The sequence below is a fragment of the Mytilus trossulus genome, chromosome 2, assembly GCF_036588685.1.
Source record: "Mytilus trossulus isolate FHL-02 chromosome 2, PNRI_Mtr1.1.1.hap1, whole genome shotgun sequence".
Classification (NCBI taxonomy): Eukaryota; Metazoa; Mollusca; class Bivalvia; order Mytilida; family Mytilidae; genus Mytilus; species Mytilus trossulus.
The window spans coordinates 103,216,045-103,241,512 of NC_086374.1; the positions used below are offsets into that span (position 1 = coordinate 103,216,045).

Sequence of the window (25,468 nt, forward strand, 5' to 3'; positions counted from 1 at the left end):
TGTTAAAGGGATGTAACTCCATTTCAAGCCTACAGTAGTGTTAAAGGGATGTAACTTCATTTCATGCCTACAGTAGTGTAAAAGGGATGTAACTCCATTTCATGCCTACAGTAGTGTTAAAGGGATGTAACTCCATTCATGCCTACAGTAGTGTTAATTGGATGTAACTCCATTCATGCCTACAGTAGTGTTAAAGGGATGTAACTCCATTCATGCCTACAGTAGTGTTAAAGGGATGTAACTCCATTCATGCCTACAGTAGTGTCAAAGGGATATAACTCCATTCATGCCTACAGTAGTGTCAAAGGGATGCTTGAAGCTTGATAATAAAGGGCATTCCTACCCTTTAATACCTATACAAATTTCCACAATGCAGTGCTTAGTTCAGTCTTGAAATCCAGAGTTGTTATTTGAATGGTTGGTTGTAAGTCTCCATATATATATATTTAGTATTTTTTTGGCATTATTTTATTATTGTATTAGATAATTGGATATATGATTACAACAGTTACAGGATAATCACACAGTACAGATCTAGATTTAAAAAAAAATTAAACAGTTTGGTATTTTATTTTAATTTTGTAAATAAATATGAGGTTTGGACATTAAAACTTCCATGACATTCCTTTTGATATCCGAAGAACAAGTCCTTTCCAGCTGGTTAGTGTATCAGCCATGCATGCCTGGTCATAGTTGTGGGTGTAATAGAAGATAGATAAAATGTATTATGGTTGTGAGATTGTTTAAGGGTATGGTGAATTTCGTGATGTCATAATGAAGTTGTATGTTTATGTATATATTATATTGGGAGAAACTGCCAGACAAAAAGGCTGTACTTAAACTCTAAAAGTTTTAATGGGTTTATTACAAATTTTAGATGTGATATGTGCTTTATGCATACCTATAAATATTGTTTATTTGAAGAAAAAATATCTAACCCAACAGTAAAATGTTGGTTTTCATTAAAATCCAGTAATAATAGATTATCACATGACATTTTGCATATTGGGCATGGTATTATCCAATTACCTATATCAGACCTCAGACAGAGCCCTCAGTCTGATATTTGACCAGGAATCAAATGTGAAATATCATGTTATAAAGTTTTCAAATTTTATCTGGTAATTGTAAATGCATGGAAAATTATTGATAAATGTTTCAAAAGCTGCAGAAAAAAAGAAATGAGAGTACTGTGGATTTATTATTATTCGTTGTATACCAATTTTTGTGGGTTTCGTGGGTACAGGTGAACCACGAATTCAAATTTTCAACGAATGTCATATTTTCAAAAAGCTTTGTTTAAGGAGATTGGCTAAACCACGAAATCAAGTATCCACAAAATCAATATGAAAGTTTTCAGCAACCCTCGAAAAATTGATACCCACGAAAATAAATGAATCCACAGTATTTTATTTAAATTAAAGTGCAAGTATAAAAGTCTTAAGTTAAATTTTGCCAAAAACTATTTTTACTACCTCCGATGTAATTCTCTAGTGAAAATAATTTGGGACAATCATTTGCAAGAGCTTTTCAAATTCATATAAGAAAATACAGTTTCTTAAACATTTCAAATTTATTAAGAAATTACAGTTTATATGATTTGTTTTATTATATGAAAATACCATTATCTCCGTGTCAGTATATTCATTTGACCTGGTCTATTGAGCCATATAAGATTAAATGTCATATGAATTATGCACAGTAAAAGCCCATTTAATCTTGAAAAAGGATTACGAAAATTAGGTGAGTTTTGTAAAGTTTAAATCAGTACCTTGAGATTGTGTGCAAGTGATTTGTTAATGTTATTGTTTTAGGTATATGCAATATACATCATGGGTAATGTATTTTATCAATCATCATATGACACAATACATGTACATGTACGCTAATTTTTTTCCAAATTTATTTTTATTTTATTGAGAAATAGTATTAGAATTATGTAGAAAATAATCATTTATTCATTTGAAAGTCAGCTGTTTGACAAATGTAACTTATTCATCACCCTATAGATGTAAAACCACATGTTTTTAATTATATTTAAATAATAACAATTAAACATTAGCACAATTAGACCATGATCATGGAAAACAAAAAATATTAATATTATTGAATAATAAAGAACTTTAAAGATAGAAGTAAGGGCTATTCCAGAAAAAAATGTATGGGGGGGGGGGTTGGAATGCAGTTTTTGTCAGCACACGCCACCCAGACAATTGTAATATAGAATTATAGTGCATATTATAGTGTGAAAAGTTGCTCTGATACTCATCACCCATGTATTATTGATACAATGTGTCTTTCAACCCCCCATACATTTTTTTTGGTGGAATAGCCCTAGACCTGTTGTTTAAGACTTTTTTGGCTCTGGCAAGTAATGTGTTGATGTTTTTTTTTTTGAAATTTAGATATTTTGAAACTGTATGCAATCCTAAAACTACTGTTTGGTTCTGGGATCATACACAAATTGACTTGGAAAAAATATACAAAAATTATACTTGTATGACAAGTAAAAAATCAACAAATTCTAATAGTTTTTTTTAAACTTTGGAAATTCAAAATAAGATTTAGTTTTTGTATGGCAAGTAATGAATTATAAAAATAGATCAGCATTTTTTTTTTCTTTTTACTTTTTAACTTAAAAAAATCAGATTTAGTGTTTTCTTGTCCTAAAGAGGTGATTAGTCTTGTAGTTGGTCTGTAGTTAAGAATACTGTTCATGTGTATTCAATCTTTGACTCACTTGTTTTGTCTTGTTTGTTTCGTTTGCTTGTTATATTATTTATTTCTTGATTTGTGAATCTCTTTACTTATAAAATTATTATTTAATTAAAATGAGAAATCCATTTATTTATCTACGTGTGGTCTTGATTTTATTGTGCAAACGGAAGGAAGAGGAATGAAAAAGATGTGTGGTATATGTCAACGAGACATTCAATACAATGGCAGCAAAAAATTTAGAAATATCTAGGAGGTCACTAGACCCATGATACATATGATGTCAAGCTCTTAATAACTTTATGAACAAGAATGTGTCCCAAGTACACAGATGTCCCACTTGCACTATCATTTTCTATGTTCAATGGACCGTGAAATTGGGGTCAGAACTCTAATTTGACATGAAATTATAAAAACCATATCATAAGAAACATATATGCTAAGTTTCAGATTGATTGAATTGAATTTCATCAAAAACTACCTTGACCAAAAACCTGAAACTGGACAGATGAACCAACAGACAGACAGACGAACGGACACACAGACCAGAAAACATAATGCCCCTCTACTATCGTAGATGGGGCATAAAAATGTATAGCAAAGTAATGACTAAATTTAACAGGTTCTATTAATATCAGCCATCAGGAAAAGTCCTGAATCGTACATTAGTCAGTTACACCAAAGAAAACCGACTAGGATCCTGACTGGTTACAATAAACATATGACTAACCTCCCTTAATTTGAGTTCTAAATTGACAAAATAATTCAGATGCATTTAATAAAATCACTGACAGAATTCCTGATTAAGATCAGGCACTAGAACAGATTGATGGATTGAGGAATTTTATACGACCGCATATGCGTTGTATAATGATATCATGTTGTCTGCATCGTTGTCTGGGTCGTCCGTAGCGCATTTAGGGTTTGGACAATAACTTAAGTTTTAATAAATGGATCTCTATAATTTTTTACCAGAATGTTCAATACCACTAAAGGAAGTTTGGGATTGATTTTGGGAGTAATGGTCTCAAAAGTTAAGGAATTTGGGTCAAAAATGGGGCCCAAAATAAGCATTTTTGTACTTATCAAACAATAAATTATGTTTAAGTGTATGCATCTCTCTGAAATAAAACCACAAGTTTCCATACCATGAAAGGATGGTTAGTATGGTTTTTTGGGAGTTGTGACTCAAAATATTTTGAAATTGAGGAAAAAACAGTTTTTTTCTGGTCATTTGAAAATGAAGACAATTTAAAAGCAGTGAAAAGGGAGGTAATTCAAAACATTTAACATACAAATCCAGTCTATTTTGTACAAAACTTGATGTCAGGCTTTAGTACTTTCTGTCCAACATGCGAAAGTCAATATTATATTCTCCTTTTTTTTAGCTCACCTGGCCCAAAGGGCCAAGTGAGCTTTTCCCATCACTTGGCGTCCGTCGTCGTTAGCTTTTACAAAAATCTTCTCCTCGGAAACTACTGGGCCAAATTAAACCAAACTTGGCCACAATCATCATTGAGGTATCTAGTTTAAAAAATGTGTGGCGTGACCCGGTCAACCAACCAAGATGGCCACCACAGCTAAAAATAGAACATAGGGGTAAAATGCAGGTTTTGGCTTATAACTCAAAAACCAAAGCATTTAGAGCAAATCTGACATGGGGTATAATTGTTAATCAGGTCAAGATCTATTTGCCCTAAAATTTTCAGATGAATGGGACAACCTTTTGTTGGGTTGCTGCCCCTGAATTGGTAATTTTAAGGATATTTTGCTGTTTTTGGTTATTATTTTGAATATTATTATAAATAAAGATAAACTGTAAACAGCAATAATGTTCGGCAAAGTAAGATTTACAAATGACTCAACATGACCGAAATGGTCCTTTTTTCTAAGGAGTTATTGTCCTTTATAGTCAATTTTTAACAATTTTCATATAATTTGTAAATTTTTATTAACATTTCCACTGATACTACTGGGCCAAGTTCATTATAGATAGAGATAATTGTAAGCAGCAAGACTGTTTAGTAAAGTAATATTTAAATCACCAAAACACAATTTTGTCATGAATCCATCTGCCTCCTTTCTTTAATATTCACATATACCAAGGTGAGCAACACAGGCTCTTTGGAGCCTCTAGTTTTAATCCTTTAAATTTCACCCAATATGTTTATTATTCTCTACCTCATTTTTATGGTAGGAAATGCTTGGAAAACATTTTTTTGTCATGTGAACTTATGTGTAATTTAATTGGATAACTATTAGGTGTATGGGTTCTTTCCAAGGTCTACATGATCAGCAGACAGGATTCACCTGACCTGGACTATTTCATGGATCACTGATCAAGGCTAAGTTCTTAAAAATTATTTACTTTTTTAAAATGCAATAGGCCACCTATTTTTAATATATGAAACGATTGTAAGGAGTGCAGGTCATGACCGACACATTTCATCCGGCCTTGACCTCTTTCACCATTCATAGAACAATTTACAATTCTTTTGTTATTTTTATTTCTCAAATGCTATCAGCAATAGGGTCATTATATTTGGTGTATTGTTATGTATATATGCATGGTCGTATGTTTTTTGTAGTTGTCATGAGAGTTGTGTCCCTTTGTATAATGATGCATATTTGTCATGTGATATTTTCTGTCTCTTTAAAATAAGCGTGCTATGGAAATAGATGTTAAGTAAATATATTTTTAGCGGCATGGGGTGGCAAGTATATGTCCCCCCATGTACGTAATAGTATTTAATTAGTTCAAGGTAAATTATTTAATGACCTTGAATTCATGTTGAACTTCTATTTTATGGTCAATGTTAAGTTTTAATGTTTTTGTCAGCTTATCAGATACTATGAACAATAGTTCAACCATGTGGTGTATGCAATGCTTGTTATGTGCTCATATTGGTTTAGCAGGGTTCATATGACATTGACCTCATTTGCATAGTTCTTTGATGAAAGTTTAGTTTTTGTGGTTTGGTGTTTCTCATATCCTCAATGCAATAGGGCCACTGTTAGGTTCATCGAAAACCAATTTGAACATTCCTTACTTGTATTTGCTAAACACCTTTCACAATTGGCATTCTGAAGTATACAATATTTCCAAGGGTTGGAAGCAGTATCTAACAAAAATAAAAAAAAGAGCAGTCCCATGGAAACACATCTCTACAATTGAGAGGTAACTAGCTTAAAACCAGGTTTAGTCCACCATTTCCTACAGAAGAAAATGCCTAGATACCAACTCAGGAATATGACAGATATTATCCATTCCTTTGGATGTGCTTGAGCTTATGATTTTCCCAATCTGCTAAGGGATTTTCTGTTAAGAACTTGCATCGAATTTCAGAATATTTGTTATTTTTCTTACTTCTTAGTTGATCATAAGAATATCAAATATACTTGGGGCATTAATGATAGACATGTATCCAATCAAAATCATAGTTCAATTTGTTCGATTTAGCCATCATCCTGAATATGTATGTGCCATCAGAAGCTATAAATTAAGATAAAAGAAGAAGCTTTGAATTATAAAGGAAACTCCATCAAAGGATTTTCCAATCGATACAATTCTACATGTATCTGTGTTGATAATTATACAGTTTACCTTAAACAGCCAAACCATCATATATACAGAATTTATCAATAATTTCAAAACCAAATCAAGAGAGATTCAAGTTTTATTTCATATATGATATGTACAAAGATTTGTTTCTCCTGAAATTTCAGCTATGCTTATTGACTATAAAAACATTAGTTTTGTGGTAATGAAAGCCAGAAGCTTGATGGACTTGCACCACTAAGTAGAGACTGTGAAATTTAAATATAATTGGCATTAAAGATTCAAGTATGAACTGATATACCTGTATAATGACTAGGTTCTTTTTTAAACAATAAACTCAATACTGTACTTCATATGGTATTTTGATTTATGGTTACAATCTCTTGGTTAAACAATGCTAAAAAAGTTTTAATAACAGTAGAATGACATGACAGGAACCCAGTTTGCTGTGAATTATATTGCTGTGGTGTGGGATAAATAGCTACTAGATATCTGCCATGTTATTCACTTGATCCAACTATAAATTTCACAAATGAAATCAAAATTTTTAGTACTTTTATTTTTGTTCATTCCGTCAAATACTGGCCAACTTTAACATTACAGGCATGAATTTGTTATATCATGAATACCATTTCAATGAGATTAATGTAAATAGAGACATTTGTATGCTCTTTGGAATGTCTAATATTAGTACAGACTACACATCACTATTTATGATCAGTGAATTTTGGCAATACACATCATAATGGTTTTTAAAATGAAGAATAAACTCCCCAAAACTGGTGGTTAAATGAACAACACTATTTATACTTCTGATCAACATGCACAATGGCCAGAAGTTACAAAAAAAATATTGTTTTCTTTCTTTTGACTATAAATAAAACATTGCATGATGGTAGTTTAGTGTTGTTATTGCTGATACAAGTACAAACTAATAACAAAGATGTATATGAATAAGCATCGAGTGTAAATACAATCGCTAACAATTTAATACAAAATAACTATAATATAAAATAGGTCTCTTTAAAATTGTCATGTCCTGGTCATGTCCTGGTCATGTCCTGGTCATGTCCTGGTCTAGCCATTCATAACCATCTTGATAAATTCTGTAAAAGAGAAGAAAAAAATTATAATACCAAATGATTTCCCAGTTTCAATTAAATTGAAAATGGAAATGGGGAATGTTTCAAAGAGACAACAACCCGACCATAGAAAAAAACAACGGCAGAAGGTCACCAACAGGTCTTCAATGTAGCGAGAAATTCCTGCACCTGGAGGTGTCCTTCAGCTGGCCCTTCAAACTTCAAGTAGTTTTGTCATAAAAAAGATTTTGAAAAGACCTTAAAATAGATGCATATATGGGTTCAAAGATAACACAAATGTTGGGTACGTAGTACAAAATATTCAGTATTTACTAGGCATTAAATCATAATTCAGAGCAAATCACACATATAATAAGCTGACATATACATGAAACTATCAGACAACACCATAACATTTTGACAGCTTGTATATAACTGTATAATATACCAGTGCACTATTTCATTTTTTGTTTACATAATTCTTATCTGATTTTCCTAACTATTGTACAACTATAACTTGAACATGATTTGCCAGTGAGAATTCCATTCTATTGTTTTCACTATGATAGACCATGTTGCTGGTTCTATAATTTGTTGTAAAATAATGTCAACTGACATAACCAGTGAGGAGTGATTGATATATACCTTCATAATTAATGTTGCCTTGTGCATCTTCCTGGCCTTGCAGTAATTGATCTACATCATCGTCTGATAATCTGTCACCTGGCAAAACATAAATTTGTTTCTATTTACATGTACCTCAAATTGATTGTGCAAAGGCATTACAAACTTTAATAGTCTTTCAGAAAGCTATATACTTTAACAGTTCTGTTAATATCAAATATTGTAATGTTTAGCAAATGAAGAACTGAGATGAAACAAACCACACGTTGATTAATTTTTTTTATACAATGTGCGCAGAAAGGGACAAATTGGCGTAAAATTAGAGAAATATATATATACACACCTAAACAAGTAAGGACATGTCTAAGCTCTGCGGAAGATATATAGCCATTTTGTTCTTTATCAAACATGCGTAGTCCTTCTACAAAATCTTCATATGTTGCACAGTCTCTGTTCTTGCTGACAGTGTGGAGGATGGGGAGGAAGACTTCAAATGAAATTCTGGAATCTGAAATAATACAAGTAAACTTAAAAGTAATTACACAAATAAATACAATAAAATTTGAACAAATCCTTAGTTTCAAGTGAGTTTTTTAATGAATTTTATTTCTCATAAACTACAAATTACATAGTTACAGAGAATATATAAGCAATTACATTTAATATTGAAGCACATGTGAACAATACAAACATAAACATTAAATTACAATCCAACCAGGAGGAGTGACCCTTACATTTATAATTTTTATAAATCTACAAAGTTTTTCAAGAACGATATATAATTATCAGAGCTCAACAATTGTTGATATTTATAAATATTTGGACAAAGAGTATGGTAACAACCTCTTTCTTTCTTGATTTAGAGCACTACATGCTCTTTATGTAATAATTTTTAAGCTTCACAGTTAGTTTCATTGATTCAATATTTCTATTTCAAAAAGAAAATTTTGCTCATTAAACATGGTAAACTTGGTACATGTAAATGATAGCAAAACATGTACATTGTATCTTATAAAGCTTAACATTTTTTATAGACACCTACATCAGACAAAATACACTGTATATGTACATGTATAATGAAGACAATATATTTCTCATTAGAAGATGCCTTTTGGTTAGTTGTTTTGTTTGGTTTGCCATGAATTATACGTACCCACACCTCCTTTTATCATGCTTATTCTTATGAGAAAAGTTTGACAGAATATTTGCATTGTTATAGTGTTATTAACTGGCTGTTTCTGTATTGGCACTGGTATAGATTCAAGGTTTGCTATATTGGCCTCGAGACCCGTAAGGTCAAGGGCCAATACAGCTGACGGAGAATCTATACCAGTGCCAATACAGAAACAGACAGTTCATAACACTTTTATTAAATGATTATAAGAGAATTAATCAAAGCGCGAAAGCGCTGTAAAGGCAGTTAATTACAGGTTGTGTGTATTTCTAGTCCAGTTATATCATTATCTTCCATAGAACAGAGGTGGTTTGTAGAATTTAAGATTTAGAGTTCTTTTGTACCTTAGTTCACCTATACATGAATCTATAGTCTACTGTTTACAGTATATTTTCTGTGCCTCGCCATGAAATGCATTTTTAGCCATGGCCTTGTCAGTTTGCTTTAAATTTATGAGTTTGACTGTCCCTTTGGTGTCTTTCTTAATCCATGTAAAAAGATGTTATCCCATTGTATATAAGTTAAATTCTGTTAATATAACTCTTGCCAACTGGTCCCACCTAATGGAAATCGGTGAAATCTAGATAAATATATTATTAACCAGGATGAATTTAGTAATGCCAACTCGCCCCACGTATGGAAAAAGATGTTATCCCATTGAATATAAGTTCAATTCCTTATATTGCATTATGATACAATTAACAGGTTTCTTTTCAATTGATATGCAAATAACTAAGCTTCAAAACTTACATTTATTCTTCAGTATATATCAATAATAGTAATTAAATTAATTTTCGGTTTGTTTGTATTCTGTGTAGATTAGTTTTCATTAAAGTGGTGCGAGTTTTTATTTTTAATTATATATATATATTAATCTAAAAATTACCGTTTTTTTATAAGTAGGGCGAGTTGGCAGGAGTAATATTAAACAGGGTTCTCGCTAAGGCGAGTCCATGAGTCCTGGACTCAACAAAATCTGTCTGGACTCACCATTTTCAAAACTGGTGAGTCCACAAATACATCAATATTGAAATATTTTGTATAAACTGAACACAGTTACCATGACTCACCGTGGCCAAAAATGACAAGTCCCTGGACTCGCCTTCAAAAATCCTTAGTGAGAACCCTGATTTAAAATGATTTAACCAATTTCACATGTGGGGCGAGTTGGCAGGAGTAATATTAAACATGATTTAACCAATTTCACATGTGGGGTGATTTGATAAATCAGTTTGTGGTGTTTTTTTAAAAAGTGGGCAGATTAGCCAGTGGGGCCACTTGTCCTGCTTCCATTTGAAGGCCCCCTTGAATGTTTTGTATGACTAAATGAACCATCTTTCACGTAAAACCCCCATGTGCATTTTGAAAAGTTGGCAGATATGTTTCTTACTCCAGGCAAAATCTACCGGTATGAATGAAAAAGAAGTTTTCAATTACGGTAAGGCTCTGTGGCCATAACAGCTGTCTCATTAGCATTTTAACCACTTCCCATATTTGCAATTAAAACAATAGAAGAAAATTATTCAACGCAAAAACAAAACTTACTTGTAAATATGAAATTCTCTTTACGGTATGAGTTTTTCTCCTTGTTTGAGATTGTACAGTAGTACCTGTAACTGCTTATACCTATTTCTTATTCACTTTTGCTTGATAAACTCACTAAATATCATATACATTGTACCACATCTCCTTATTTTTATATGCATTCCAATAACATGAACAATTGTAATTCAATTCTATATACCAAAGCAAAATGAACTGCACCACTTTCATTCACTAGTATGCATCTTTTGGCAAAATACAAGACTTTGTTCTTCGATGACACAATTAATATAATATATATTTATTGATAAAAAAATAAAATTTAGTATACAACTCTTTAACGGTATAAAAAAAAGCACAGCTGTGTCATAAATTGTGAAATTTGTGCTGAAAACATCATGAACATAGACATTGATGGTATTTGAGTAATTCCATATGTGAAGCTCAACATTAGCTCGTCAGTTGGTGGTGGACAGTTATAGTTCCTTTCTACAGGCTAGGAAGAATGACTTTTCAGGAAAACCAATTTCACAAATCAAAACTTTCCTCTAGCATGTCTAGATTTCTCCTACAATATTCATCCAGTTAAGTTCTTTTGTTTTAATTGGACACCGTCCTGATTTTTAATTTTGCAAACCATTCAGTCTCTTGCTTGCAAATGGTGCATGAAAATAGGATGGGTATGGCAGTAGACAAGTCTCTTTAAAGTGGGTTTGTGCCCTGAAAAAAAGTTTTATAACTTAAGTTTAATTGAAACTTGTGCAACACATATACCTAAATAACTATATAACATAGAAGAGAGCATCATTCGTGTCTATGTTTTGTTCCTGTTTACATTATCATTGATATTTTTTCAGAAAGCCTGAGACATAGCTCATGAATTCCTGTCATTAGACATTACATCCTAAATTAACATAATTACTGCTAGAATGATTATCAGTATGATAAACGTACACTATCATTGTACAGCCCAAGTCTTCAGTATATATAATTGTTGCGTTCATTCACTCCTGTGTTCAGTCGTTCAAAAATTTCTAAACATCAACAAATGAACTTTAATAACAACAAGAAAACACTAGAAAAGATACGTACATACAACCCGTGTTTAAGTGTATTTGAAAGAGAAATAAATCTGGTTAAACGATGTAAAAAGGAGAAATATATCTGGTTAAACGATGTATAAAGGAGGAAAAATTGTAGATATTGCATTACGATGCGTTCTACCTAATAGCACATGGATATGTTTACATATTTATACTTGACCCAGTATGACCCGTACCTTGTAAGTCACCGCCGTCGTTTAAACACTTGACTACAGTCGTGTATAAGCTAGACAATAAAAAGCTTAAGCCTGTACTATTTGTGTGAAGTAAATGTGTTTGTTTTGTACATTTAAATTGTTTTACCTGATAGCAAGAACGTATATCTATCCGTTTCCTTCTCAATTCACTTTGTCAAATTCTTCGAGCTTCTTCAAAACATACGTATTACTGCGACGGAAGTGAAAAAAATATGAGAAATCCTCGTAAAATAATGCTATTTTCAATTTTGTGGAATTCATTTTGTTATATTAATTATACAAAGATAAAAAAAAGTTACGATTAATTATGAATTTGCATATCATTATACGGAACGTTTATGGACTATTTTTTAAGTCGGTCATTTTGGCGGTAAATCATGTACACATACACGCGTAGATTGGCTGGTACCCGATTGTAATGTTACACATCAAATATATCAAATAGCTAATACCCGGAACGTAGTACCGGGAACCAGGATAATACGTAGATAACATACATAACTAATACCGAAATTGAAAACGCTTTACGGTTTCTCGTTCATAAACCGAATTCCGCTTTGAATTATAGAAGATGCAATATTAATCATGTTCAGTCGACTTTTCATTGTTATATCAACGTCTGAACTAATTAAAGAATCTTTAGATGTCAGATAACACTTGAAATTGACCCGACCTCTTTCCACACGGAATATACAAATATATGATAGTTTGTAGTCAGGTTGACTGCTTATAATGCAAAATACACACTTATAACAAGTTCTATAAAACGAACAATACACACTGATCGTTTCTTTAGTCCCCAATGTAAATGAAAGAAACAAAAACCATATCATACCATAAAAAGAAGAGGAGAAATTCGAACATTTCCGGATCTATTTCTGGCCAAAAGACCCCCAGCATGGATTGCGTATGAAAAGATGAACCTCATGACTTAAAAGTCAGGCCTTAAAGCACTGCCTTTAAAAACCGGAAGTGAACGTCCCGTTTTAGCCCATGGGCCAATACAGCTTTTTTCCCGCTTTTTTCTGTTTTGGCCCTGTTTTTTCCGTTTCAAAACTTTAAGACGTTACAAAACATTGCACATCATTTAACCTGTTTATTTTATGACTTTAATTTAAAAAATATTATACAAATGTTTTTATGCATAACTATACTTCCTAAGTTAAGTAATGGCGTGAGAAAATTGAAAACCTGAAGTGAACGCTTTTTTCCTGCTTTTTTCTGTATTGGCCCTGTTTTTTCCGTATTGGCCCTGTTTTTTTTTCCGTATTGGCCCTGTTCAAAGAGCAATATTAAATCTTGATCTATATCGACAGTGGAACGTTTTTCGTATTGCACATGCTGATTTATCCGTATTAGGGCTTATTTGCTCATATCATTTAATAATAACATTTATTTATTACTTTCAAACTAATGCAATGTCTTTAAATTCTACCAGGCTTATGATACGAGTCTTCTACATATGTACTGTATAATATTGTTGGCCATATATTTATCATGTTTATAACTTTATGGCCAACTAAAATTAATTGGCATGGATAAGGTGAGAGACAGTAAATATTTATACCTGGATTATTATTGTATCCACACTTTTTGACTTCATGTTCTGTAGGGTTTTGTCCTAATGCCCTTAATACATCACCCAATTGTGCAGCTGCAATTTTGCCATCTCCTCTCTGGTCAAACAAATTGAATGTTTCCTGGATGTCTAATAAAAATAATAATCAATTATAAAAATGTATTATAAGAAAGATACAAGAAACTCATCATATATTCAAGATATATAAATATTTTGTTCAGGGTTCAGTCCATGAAGTCTGATCTAAACAAATTGCGTCTTTATTTTAATCTGAGTTTATTTCATACATGATATACCACTAAACATGCTAAAAAGTAGGTTACTGTCAAATAGAATGAATGTCTTTCTGTCTCCTAAAAGAAGTAAATAATGTAGGTCATGTTGCCTGAACATTAGAATTAGATCACATATACATGTAGATTACATTTTTAACTTCACAAAAATTTAAGGAAATGTTTGAGGACAAATTGAATGCGTTTGTTGTATGCATTTTAAAGTCTAGCTGTGGAGCAGCAGCTCTTTTGAATTTGTCCTTAAATATTATCTTTGCTATATAGTGTTCTCAGGGTTTCACTAACGACATATCATTTTATTAAGTCTAGTAATCATGATACTGACAAACAAACAATAAGGTGTATTGACAATTACTCAATTTATTCAAATTATTTATCTTTTTATGGTTAGCTCACTGCTGTCAAGCTGATATCATGAAAGGCAAATCATTATTAAGGAACAAATTTGTTTGGTTCATGTTCAAGTATATTGATATTGCTACATTTGTTACAAAAATACTCCATTTGCGGAACTAATAAATATAGGTCAAAGGACTAATAAATAGTAATTTCTCGTTTATCATCAATGAGCAAACTTTCATAGTGCAAAAGCTCTTCGACTCCTTTCGATATCTGCCAAAAATACTATAAACTGGTTTAAGGTTACAGAATATTTTAGTGTAAATACCAGCCCCTCCCTTGAACTTGTAAACTTTGTTGTAAACTTTTCTTACCGGCTATCTGATCTTCCGTGAGTGCAGACTGAAAAATAAGAAATACATGTCATTAAACTTCATACCAAATACATATTTAATGAAATATTAACGTCTTAAACTTAGTTTTTAACTTCCAACTGCTTACCATGATTTTCTTTGCTCTGTTCAATTTATTTCCGGTTTACAGGTGCGAACTTCCGGTTAGTCATTCAAATATGCACAACTAAAAGATAACACGATTTTTACACTGATTAGATGTAATAACCTGCTTCATTTGTTTTTGTAAATCAAAGCTATATATTTTCCACAAATGATATTCAATGATTATATAATCAGAAATTTTAAATGATTACATTCATGTGTTATCAAGGCTCAGGTTGATTAATATGTACCGGTTAAATGATTTTATGGTATCTTGCGGCCATACCTACATACACATGACACACACATTTTAACAACTAACGCAAATAACAACAATTACAAATGAAATTTCTCATTTATTTGTTAATGACTATATAAGGCAATATTTATTTGTTAATGAGTTTATAATGTAAGGCCTTAAAACTATTGAAACATTGTGAAAGGAACATATGGAACAGGATATGAAAACAATTGCCGTGGGTCCCGGCGGTTGAGTATGTTATTTTTCAGTGGATCAGTTAACATATCTAAAATAAGCCACGACTTCTACTGCCTCCAGTTCTTATCTTGAAATGTTCTCATAATGAAATTTCTCATCGTATAAAAATATATAATGCTGCCTTATTGGCAAATAAAAACTGATAAATATAACAGTGCGCAACTTTAAAATTAACGCTAACTTATGAATTTATCAATTACGGGACAAGTAGTTCTACAACTAAGCAAAACAAAAGAAGTTCTATTGTAATCACTAGGCAGTCAACAAAGAGGTTGTGATTTCGAACCCCGATCGTGCGGGTGCACTCGACTACAATCTTAATTGACTATGATTATCCAGTTTTCGCCATTTAACGCAGACTTCAAATAATTCATGGTCTTTACCGTCACTGTTTGATATGACAGGCTATTCCACTGACCCACTATTGAAATTGAAAACGTTTATAGTCTATGCCGTCGTTTTGCACTGTTTCTTAATAGTTTTAAACAGTGACCCCTAGTTGTATTAGAAGCCCGGTTTTTAAGTAAATAGGTTCATTCATGCAGTTGATATCAGCAATACCAAGTAACGCTTTGCAGACTTGATTCATGTCGTTTCTGTAGATATTCGAAGGTTGCCAAAATGAACATAATCTATCTTCATAACCTAAATGATTTATTTACTCAACTAGTTAAGTAGTCCTATCTTCTTTGGACAGATTCCTATTTACGAAATCTTTTTTAAGGTGTTGAGATCAAACGCATGTAGCATAAATATTTCAAGAGAACAAACAATTGATGTATTATAGACTATATGTCTATTGTTCGTCCAATGTTAGAATACGATATACCTGCGTCTTAGAGAATAAGAAACATGTCTTCATTGATATAGTCGCCGACATCATGAATTAGAGCCGTATAAACTTTCTGTGTTTTATCAATAACACCTCCTAGATAAAGCAATACAGTTGTCTGAATCATCTGCATAATTGTTTATTGGACATTGGCAGGATTATTATGTTATACTTTACATTTAACGTAAGATATCATCAATTAACGAATATAATTATGCATTTAAAGTCAAGCGCTTGAGCTATAAATTCGAGAGCTGTAGACTGAAAACCAAACGCTGTAGACTGAAAGATGCTAAGTCTTGCGCTGAGAATGTAAACTCTAGCGCTTCAAATGTAAAGTCTAGCGCTGTAGATATTCAAAAAGTCTAGCTGGACTGAAATCTTTAGCGCTTGACTTTGCTTAATGGCTAGACTTTACATAGTCAGCGCTAAACTAAAAATCCACAGTGCTAGCTAGACTATATTTCAAGCTCTGACTTAAAATCTACAGCGCTACACTCTTTATGTTTGCAGAACTAACCATTGAAAAGACACAACTTTTTATATGTATATACGAGACTAGTGTAAAAATGTATAAAATGACGAAATATATTTTTTATATCGGTTTATATATTTTTGTTTTTATTTAAGACTGATGGGCTATCATTCTTGATTTCATGTACTAATTGATGTTGAAAAATACATGGTATGCACACCAAACGTTTCAAAACATGATTTTAATGATCGTAAAAGCAAACAAAGTTTCTCAACGTGTGTGATCTTTCTACGCATATCATTCAAATCTATATTCGCAATATCAAACCATATCAAAATTTAATTTATTATCTTTCATTGTCGATAAATGAATGTAAATATGCACACATGTATCGTAATGTTTACTGTCCATAGTTAAATATGGACGAAAACGAACCTCTCATTAATAGATCTGATGATAAAACTATTATAATATACACCCGACGATGGTGGGTTTTAGCAATATTTTCATTGAATTGTTTTATGCAAGCCATCATCTGGAACACATGGGGACCCATTGCACAGTCAGCAAAAGAAGTATTCGGTTGGGATGACGGACAACTTGGGATGCTTCCTAACTGGGGAAACATTGGATTTATAGCTACTGTAATTTTTGCCAGTTATCTCATGGACGAAAAAGGTACAAAATTTATAATTCTTTCTTGTTAAAATGGTACAACTTCGTTAGTATATGTATACCATGTGTGCACTATAAATGAGTCTACTATTGAATTGAAATTGCATGTCTTTGAAAGAATTGTTCATATACTTGTGGTACTAATGTATGATCATATGCCAAACCAATGATTGTTTTACCACGGGCGCGTGACGAGAATGTTTATATCAGCATACATGTATTATATATATATGTTATACAAGCCAGGCCTCTAAAATGACCCCACATTTCTTATTTGTTGATTTAACATACAAGTTGAGAGGGGTTTGTTATGTGTCTCACTAAAAAACATCGATTGATGCTCAGAGCCTATACACCAACAATAAACAAATAGAATTTCACCAAATACCTTCAATTATTTAGGGTTAACTTATCATATAAACATAGCTTATTCAAAGTTTATGACAGCATGTTCTGAAGTTAGTTAATTCGTAAACTTCAACTGAAAAACATATTTGTTTTTAAATGAATGGTAGACCATTGTGATGTCCATCTTTATAACGCATTTCTGTTGATAGCAATGTTCCATGAAGGCAAGTTTGACCTTAAAAGAATCTAGCTACTAGTATTCTTTTTAGGTCTATTTTGGTATCTCCCATAAAGTGTGCAACTAACCGAATAAATAATTATTGCTAAGGTAAAGAAGGTAAATAATTCACTATTACTTATAACTTGTATTTTGTTTACACTCTACAGGTTTAAGAATATCGTGTGTAGTTTGCTCAGGATTGATATCAGCGGGAGCAGGATTAAGATGCATAACGAGCATTCCGAAATACGCTACATGGTAAGTAAAGTGGAGATAAGTTTCTTCTTCCCCCCCCCCCCCCCCACCCCCACTTTTTCCATCCTCATTAATGCAATATTTTGGTTCTGCAAAGGAAAAGTGAAAGATACCAAAGGGATATTCAAACTAATAAGTTGAAAATAAACTGCAAGGATTATTGCAATTCCCTAGACAATAATTGACGAATAAAAATTCACAAAAAAAAAAAAAATCAAGTAAATACTATAGAGTTTAGTTAAGAAGTTTTATTCAGTCTATGAATTATACTTTGTCTCACGAAATAGGTTAATCAACACTTCAGCCATATTGAATGGTATTGCTGGAACGGTTTTCTTTGCTGGACCGGCGTTGATAGCATCTGTGTGGTTTCCACTTGATCAGAGAGCAACAGCGACAGCGATTGGCTCATTCTTCAATTATGCTGGAGTTGCTGTCGGGTTTGTTATTGGTATATAACTTATTGTTTTGATATATTTAGCTTTCAAATTTGTTTCACGTAAATTGACCGGGTATGATTTTTTCACCTGAAATGCATATATACTTGATTGTTTTAGGTAAACATATTCAAATTGTTTTTAAGTCTATTTAATTTCTTAATACAAGCATCTAGTATTACTTGATACTTCAGGAACGCAATCTCTATATAGTCTGTAAAGAAATGAATAATCATTTTGTATTTTTGAGGCAGACAGCTATTTATCTATATCGAATTGCTATTATCTTATTTTCAAGTATTAAACGTTTGTTGAAATGCATTCAATCTTTTTCTAATTGTATTTAATAGGCCCTCAGTTAGTGTCTGCTCCAAAATATAACCACTCTGTTGCTACCGTACCGAGTAAAAGGTAGGTAAACATCTTAATGTGTTCCAACATCACAAACTGAAGAAAAATGTATGATATCCTCTTAATTAAAAATGTCAGATTTTACAGGACATTATATTTTAGAATTATTACCATTCACAAAGAACACAATGGAACACATCTGTTGTAGCGTTGGCGCCTTTTATTTGTCTATTGAAGTGATTGAGCTTTAAAATTCATGAATTCAGAGTTATCTTTCTTTTGTTATAGAATATAATGTATTTAAAACTTGATTATAAACTTGGAAACATCATCATGGGATAATAAGCTGTAATAAATTTTAACAAATTTAACGTTACCATTGGCCTAAAAAACAATCGACATTACGTACACGAATATTGTATTATTATGTGTTGTATCTGGGAGCTAATAGTTCCCAGTATATTTTCACTTTTCAATGATTTTTTTGGCTTGGAGAGTTTTATAATTTGAAAGTCAACCCAAATATCCATACCAAAATCAACTTAAGTTGTACGTTTCACTTTGATTGGTATAACTTTTACCAAATAATTTCCTTTGGCACTTTTTTTGCTTTGTTTTTGCTTTGTTTGTTTGAAAAATGAACTTGAAAAAGACATGTTTATGTGCATACAATTCTTTTGTTGTAGTAACGATTTAACAACTGACACTTCTGTAACAACTGCTTCATACGACAACCACACGGGTAGGTATCAAATATATACGATTTATTGTCGTGTTATTATGTTCATGTTACTTTCTAGATAAAGAGCAACATAAATATCTTTTTATCTTTTTAGTTGTAAGAACATTGTATAGTCGTACGTGAAACAACATATACTTTGTCCCATTATACATGTTATATTCTTTTTGAAAGAGCAATAAATAATCAAAAGCCGACCAAATAATAAATAATCCTAGTGTCTATGATGAGTTTATTTTTTAACCACTGGGTCGACGCCACTGTTGGTGGTGTTTTAATTTCCTGAGGATATCACCAGCCCATTAGTCAGCACTTCTGCGCTGACATGAATTATCATAAATATGGTCATATTTATAAATTAAACTGTTTACAAAACTTTTGAATTTTTGAAATACCAAGGCTTTCCTTCATCAGGAATAGATTACCTTAGCTGTATTTGGCCAAATTTTTACGAAATTTAGTCATCAATGTTCTTCCAACTTCTTACTTTGTTTGGCCTTTTTAACCTTTTGATTCAAGCGTCACTGATGAGGCTTTTTTTTTTAGACAAAACGCGAGTCTGGCGTAAATACAAAATTTATCCTGGTTTCTATAATGAGTTAATTTACAATGATCAATCAGGTGAATTTTTGCAGATATACTTTTTTACTTTTTCTGATCATATTCAATCTATCTATATTTTCAGCACTTTTGAATTATTCACAGTTACAGAATGAGACAATGTGGCTGATGTATTACGGTGAGTTGTCTGCAGTGCCGGAAATATAAAGATTTAATTTTTATTTTTCTGTATGTTTGGTTACCAAGCAATGATATAAGTATGGTATTATATTATCATTCTCTTTCCTTTTCGTCATTGTAACACAATTAACGTACAAACAAACTGTTTAGATCACTATATTTAGATATCAAAATAATGTTTCTGTATGTAGTAACACATGTTTGTCTTTATTAAGTTTCGTGCATTGAGCGTTATTTGATTTTGCTATGTGATTATGGACTTTCCGAATTGATTTTCCTCTAAGTTCAGTATTTTTGTGATTTTACTTTTTTCTCTCATTTAATTTTGTAATGTTTTGTTAATAGTTTGTTTTATACGGAACTATTGCGTCCCGAATGCATATTTGACCAAACAAGAAATGTAAATTTATTTATGATAAATTTTAATATTTAATTGCATTTTTAATTTCGACAATGCCTTAACAAGCTTAACCTACCAAGTTATGTGACGGTATGGTAGTGTAATAACAACAAGAATGACACAAGAACTACGATGTAATGTAAAGACGTTGCCCGAACGAAAAGACAAACTTCAACGTTACAGGACTGTGGACCTATTTAGTTTCAGGGGTGTATTTGTATGTCCAAAATGTACAGAAATTCATCAGATACCAATAACTGGTCAATTTCGATTTCTCTCAACATTTTTATAACACGACTGCAATAATTAATCAACCTCTTAATATCAAGCTATGAATATTTCATTGTAGAGTGTATGGCTGCAGGTGCCCTTTTTATAGCTGGTTTGATATACTTCCCTGATAAACCACCAACCCCTCCAAGTTATACTGCTTCAGTCAAGAGGATTGAATATACAAATGCTTTAGGCAAAATTATAAGGTAAGATTTGTAATGTAAAACAAAATGGTGGAAAACACTCTATAAATTGTATGCGCCCAAAGCGTTATTCTGAAGTTACCTTCGCCTGGAACGTTCAAAGCAGAATGTTTGAAGGCCAAGGGTGTTTAACAAATGAAACAGTTGAAGATCTACAGAATAATGGTTTCAAATTTATTTGAATGAGAGAATATTTTTAGTTCCCTTCTGACTAATTAATCCATGAACGATTTCTTTATAATTATATGACTTCTTTTTATTTTAGAAGTCTTATGTTTTCAAAAAGTCTTAACATAGTATACTAGTTCTTGTTTGTGGTAGCATTGATATTATTATGATAGTGTGCATCATTTGTTTCTACGAGACAAAATAGATAGTCCGTTATTATCAGAAAGAAAAAAAAATGTCACAAAGGCAAACATTTGTAGAACGAAATTCGAATTGTAGGAACTTAAAATACTGAAAATATTTATCTTTTGAAAATATTACCAAAAATATTGTTTTATGGTTAACTTTAATTCATATTTCAAATACAGCTTCTTTATAAAATTAAAAACACATTTTTTTCCCGTTTACTTTTTCACGAAATGTTTTACAATACATGTACATTTAAATTGTTTTTCCATAGGAGTGGTCCAGTATGGTTAATCTCACTAGCTTACGCTTTACCTGCTGGTGTTTATGGTGTTTGGGGTTCAGTATTAGATGTTATTCTTAATCCAGTTGGTGTTAGCCAGGCAAGTTTTTCTTTTAACAGTAGTGTCATCGTGTGCTATGTTCAGTGTGATTACATTTCAAACCATAGTCTTAGATTATTCCCCTATTTTTGCTTTGCGATTGCAATACTCAGAATAACAGGGGTTTAATTAATTAATGATATGATTTCCGAGCTCATGTTTTTCAAATCTTCTTCATCAGGAACGCATGCGACGAAAAGTGAGAAAAAAATGTCTTGAGAACACAAATACCGAAAAAGCCTAACCAGAAAAGCCAAGACAACCACTTAAGTCGCCTTAGTGAGTTTCAATTTAAGTTTAACCCTGGACGTGTTAATCATGTAAACGTTCAGTAAGTTGATTGGAAATTGAAAGGCTAAAACATAGACTGTGTTGCCTATTTTTTATTTTTTTATTTTATTGCAATTGATAAGGATACGCAAATCCATTTTCCTCAAAAATCAAGTGTATCAAACATATGTCAAAAAGGGATGTTCCATTAAATTGATTTGATAAAATCCGTTAAACTTTAAGTCATCGCTGTCCTCCGAACATGAGACATAATCCTGAAATAACACGAGCCATTATTCAAAAACATTAAGACCACAATAGTCTTAACGTTCAGAAATGACAATCAGATAATCTCAATAATTGTCAACAACTAAATATTTCAGACAGACGTAGGATGGATTGGTTTCTTTGCTACAATGGCTGGATGCTTTGGAAGTTTAGTTATTGCAAGGTTTGTTTGCCCAGTTAACATTCATTTGAAATTGATTTTTTTTAACATTACTAACACAGAAATACAGGTATAATATTAAGAAATACAAGTATAATGTTAAGAAATACAAGTATGATGTTACGAAATACAAGTATGATGTTACGAAATACATGTGTAATGTGAAGAAATACAATGCACAATATTTGATAAACTTGAAATAGAAGTAGTTTAGTCGGTAATCGTCCAGCCTTGGGAAAGATGTTATTTTTTTTCTGTTTTGTACTATAATATTATCGCATAATTTAAATGTAGAATCGTTTGTATTCCTTAAACAAGTGAGAATCAAAAATATGCTGATTCGGATCCCATATGCACTCGATAAAATAGCCGGAGGAGAATAATCCAAGCACGAATCGAAAATTTATCAAGCCCTAATGCATGGGAGAATCATACGCTAAACATGAATCCATAATTTGTCAATTCGCTTTTTGATCAAATCTCGTGAATACTTTTCAAGAAGAATAGCCAGTGACAAATCATCTGCAATTTCGAACACATAATCTCTTTTTATTTCCAGGTTTGCTGATCTATTTATGAAACACATGAAGTTATTTTTAGTTTGTTTATATATATGTGGTGGAGGATCCTATGTTTGGTTCACTTTGATCTGTACAAAGATAATTCCGTACTCCTTAGGTAATGATTGGTTCACTTTGATCTGTACAAAAATAATTCCGTACTCCTTAGGTAATTCATTTATTTATGAATAGAAAGAACCGATTTATTTACTTTACCAGTAGGATTGTTTTGAAAAACCAATGGAACATGAATCCGAAAAAGAAAAAAACTTCAGAATTATGTATTGCAGCTTTTCATCTAATTGAGGTTTGGAAAAACGAAGTTAAATTTGCAACGTTTTATTTGATTATTTATGTTAGGTGATACATCAATACTGCATATTGTTTTCACTACAAAAGATTTTGAAATATGACTAAAATACTGAATGAATATTAAATGCAGAATCCTATAGGAAATGAAACGATGCATTTCTTTAAGATACCTCTCCCGAAGCAAACACAAATAAAATTAGTAATAACTATAGTTATTACATTACAATCTTTAACCATTCGACATATAAACAGAAGAGGAAGAAACAGAGAACGAATTAAGATAAAACTCCCACTCTTAATGTCTCATGTCTATAGTACTACATACCAATGCTCGTAGTTTCATAGCTATTTCATTAATGTCTATATATACTAATAACTGTCTTCTTTTTTTAAGTTCAGATTTATATATCTTGTATAATTGGCTGTATATTTCTTAATGGAGGAATACCATTATTTTACGAACTATCTTGTGAAGTATCGTATCCCATAGCAGAAGGAATAACGGGAGCTTTTCTTACCCTACTTAATAACTCATTTGGTGTTATGTTTTTGTTAGCACTACAGATTCCAAATATAGGTAAATCATTATATGTGTTTATGTATAATTGTATAGTAGAATGTTTGAGTCTTTGTCAAAAATGTAAATGTCGTCTCGTCTTATTTTTCATTGAAGTCAACAAAAAAAGAAGTTAAACTAAAATAACGAACCCTCAGGTAAATTCAAAAAGTGGAATAACTAACTAACAAAATCAAATGATATGCATCAACCTAGAAACAACTGTCATATTCCGGACTTGGGTTATGCGTTTCCTAAGAAAACAGTGGTTTAAACCTAGTTGTATAGCTAACCGAACCTCCTACTGGTATGAAAGTTGTTGATAGTCCTGATTAAGTGACAACATAGTGTGTGCATCCAAAACAGCCACACAATGTCAATTTGACATCAACTTGGATTCAGCAGTCAATACTGTATAAACATACATCCTAGACATACAACACATCTGACCAAAACATTCGACCAAATATATAAAGTATTCCATTAGCATGAGGCCGTTATTTTTTCTCTCGTTTACATAGTTTTGTCATTTTAGGATCTTTTGATAGCTCCCTGTATATGGTTATAGTTTTGCAGGCAAAAGGACAAAAACACATTTTTCTATGTAATATATAGCTTCTTAAAATACTATATACGAATTTCCTTTTCAATTTCAATTTCAAGAAATAGAACATAATTTTTAAAAGTACCAAATGTAGTTATAATGAAACATGTTTTGGATCAGTAAACACTTCTCAACAATGAATTTGACCGATGGTAAAAGAGGTATTTTTTGAAGAAAAAAGTGCAGAAAAGAGACTATTATATAAAAAATATGACAACCAACAACTTTGAAACGCTAGAAAAAAAAACCAAATATAATATCGAAAAAATCGAAATAAAACGTTTAAGTATTAATGCCAAATGAACTCTGCATTAGGAAGTTGCAAATTATGTTTCTAGAGAAACTTAAACAAACCAGTGTTCTGAAAATTATATTTGATGACTTGTTTTCACAAATTACTGGGACGATGCTACTGCTGGTTGAGGTTTCCTCCCCAAGGACATCCTCAGCTCAGCATCACTTTTGTGTTGACATTGGTGGAGAAACCTAACAAATAAAAATGTATAAGCGTAACACATAGTGATTATATATATTAAAAGTAATATCTGAAATATTATATTGATTAACAGGAACATCTTGGATGAATTGGACATTGTTAGGTAGTATAGCTGTTGGACTGTTATTTATGTTTGCCTTTCCTGAATCATATGGTAGAACTGACTTAGATATGGAAATAGATATTCCAGCTCCAACTGAAGAGGAAAAGTCTATTGTTTTTATACCAAACGGTTCAAATAAAATCATAGTGAATGACGACATTTTAACAACTACTCATGATATATCATCAACATGACGTCAACAACCGATATTATCATCCTAATTTATTACT

At 31.7% G+C, this 25,468-nt stretch overlaps 2 protein-coding genes across 2 annotated transcripts; one reads left to right on the forward strand and one right to left on the reverse strand.

The window, feature by feature from the left end:
- Positions 1–6,374: 6,374 nt before the first annotated feature.
- Positions 6,375–14,945, reverse strand: LOC134708584 (myosin-2 essential light chain-like). Its single transcript, XM_063569233.1, has 7 exons — positions 14,709–14,945; positions 14,582–14,609; positions 13,564–13,704; positions 8,324–8,488; positions 8,002–8,079; positions 7,343–7,380; positions 6,375–7,304 (listed from the first exon to the last, which is right to left on the reverse strand). The coding sequence occupies exons 1-6, from the start codon at positions 14,709–14,711 to the stop codon at positions 7,352–7,354; spliced, it is 444 nt and encodes a 147-aa protein (XP_063425303.1). The 5' UTR covers positions 14,712–14,945; the 3' UTR covers positions 6,375–7,304; positions 7,343–7,351.
- A 1,956-nt stretch (positions 14,946–16,901) lies between these two features.
- Positions 16,902–25,468, forward strand: LOC134706185 (solute carrier family 49 member 4 homolog). Its single transcript, XM_063564893.1, has 12 exons — positions 16,902–17,188; positions 17,921–18,011; positions 18,296–18,459; positions 18,787–18,856; positions 19,483–19,538; positions 20,221–20,274; positions 21,026–21,155; positions 21,781–21,893; positions 22,547–22,610; positions 23,167–23,285; positions 23,874–24,056; positions 25,209–25,468. Exons 1-12 carry the CDS (start codon positions 16,930–16,932, stop codon positions 25,430–25,432), a joined length of 1,527 nt encoding a protein of 508 aa, XP_063420963.1. The 5' UTR covers positions 16,902–16,929; the 3' UTR covers positions 25,433–25,468.

Excerpts from the sequence above, each read along its gene's own strand:
- LOC134708584 (XM_063569233.1), bottom strand. Across the intron at positions 13,705-14,581 it reads CACGGAAGATCAGATAGCCG|ACATCCAGGAAACATTCAAT; the intron begins GTAAGAAAAGTT and ends TATTTTTATTAG. Across the intron at positions 8,489-13,563 it reads TGGATACAATAATAATCCAG|ATTCCAGAATTTCATTTGAA; the intron begins GTATAAATATTT and ends GTATTATTTCAG.
- LOC134706185 (XM_063564893.1), top strand. The coding sequence starts at position 16,930 with ATGGACGAAAACGAACCTCTCATTAATAGATCTGATGATAAAACTATT. Across the intron at positions 19,539-20,220 it reads TTCATACGACAACCACACGG|CACTTTTGAATTATTCACAG; the intron begins GTAGGTATCAAA and ends CTATATTTTCAG. Across the intron at positions 22,611-23,166 it reads GGAAGTTTAGTTATTGCAAG|GTTTGCTGATCTATTTATGA; the intron begins GTTTGTTTGCCC and ends TTTTATTTCCAG.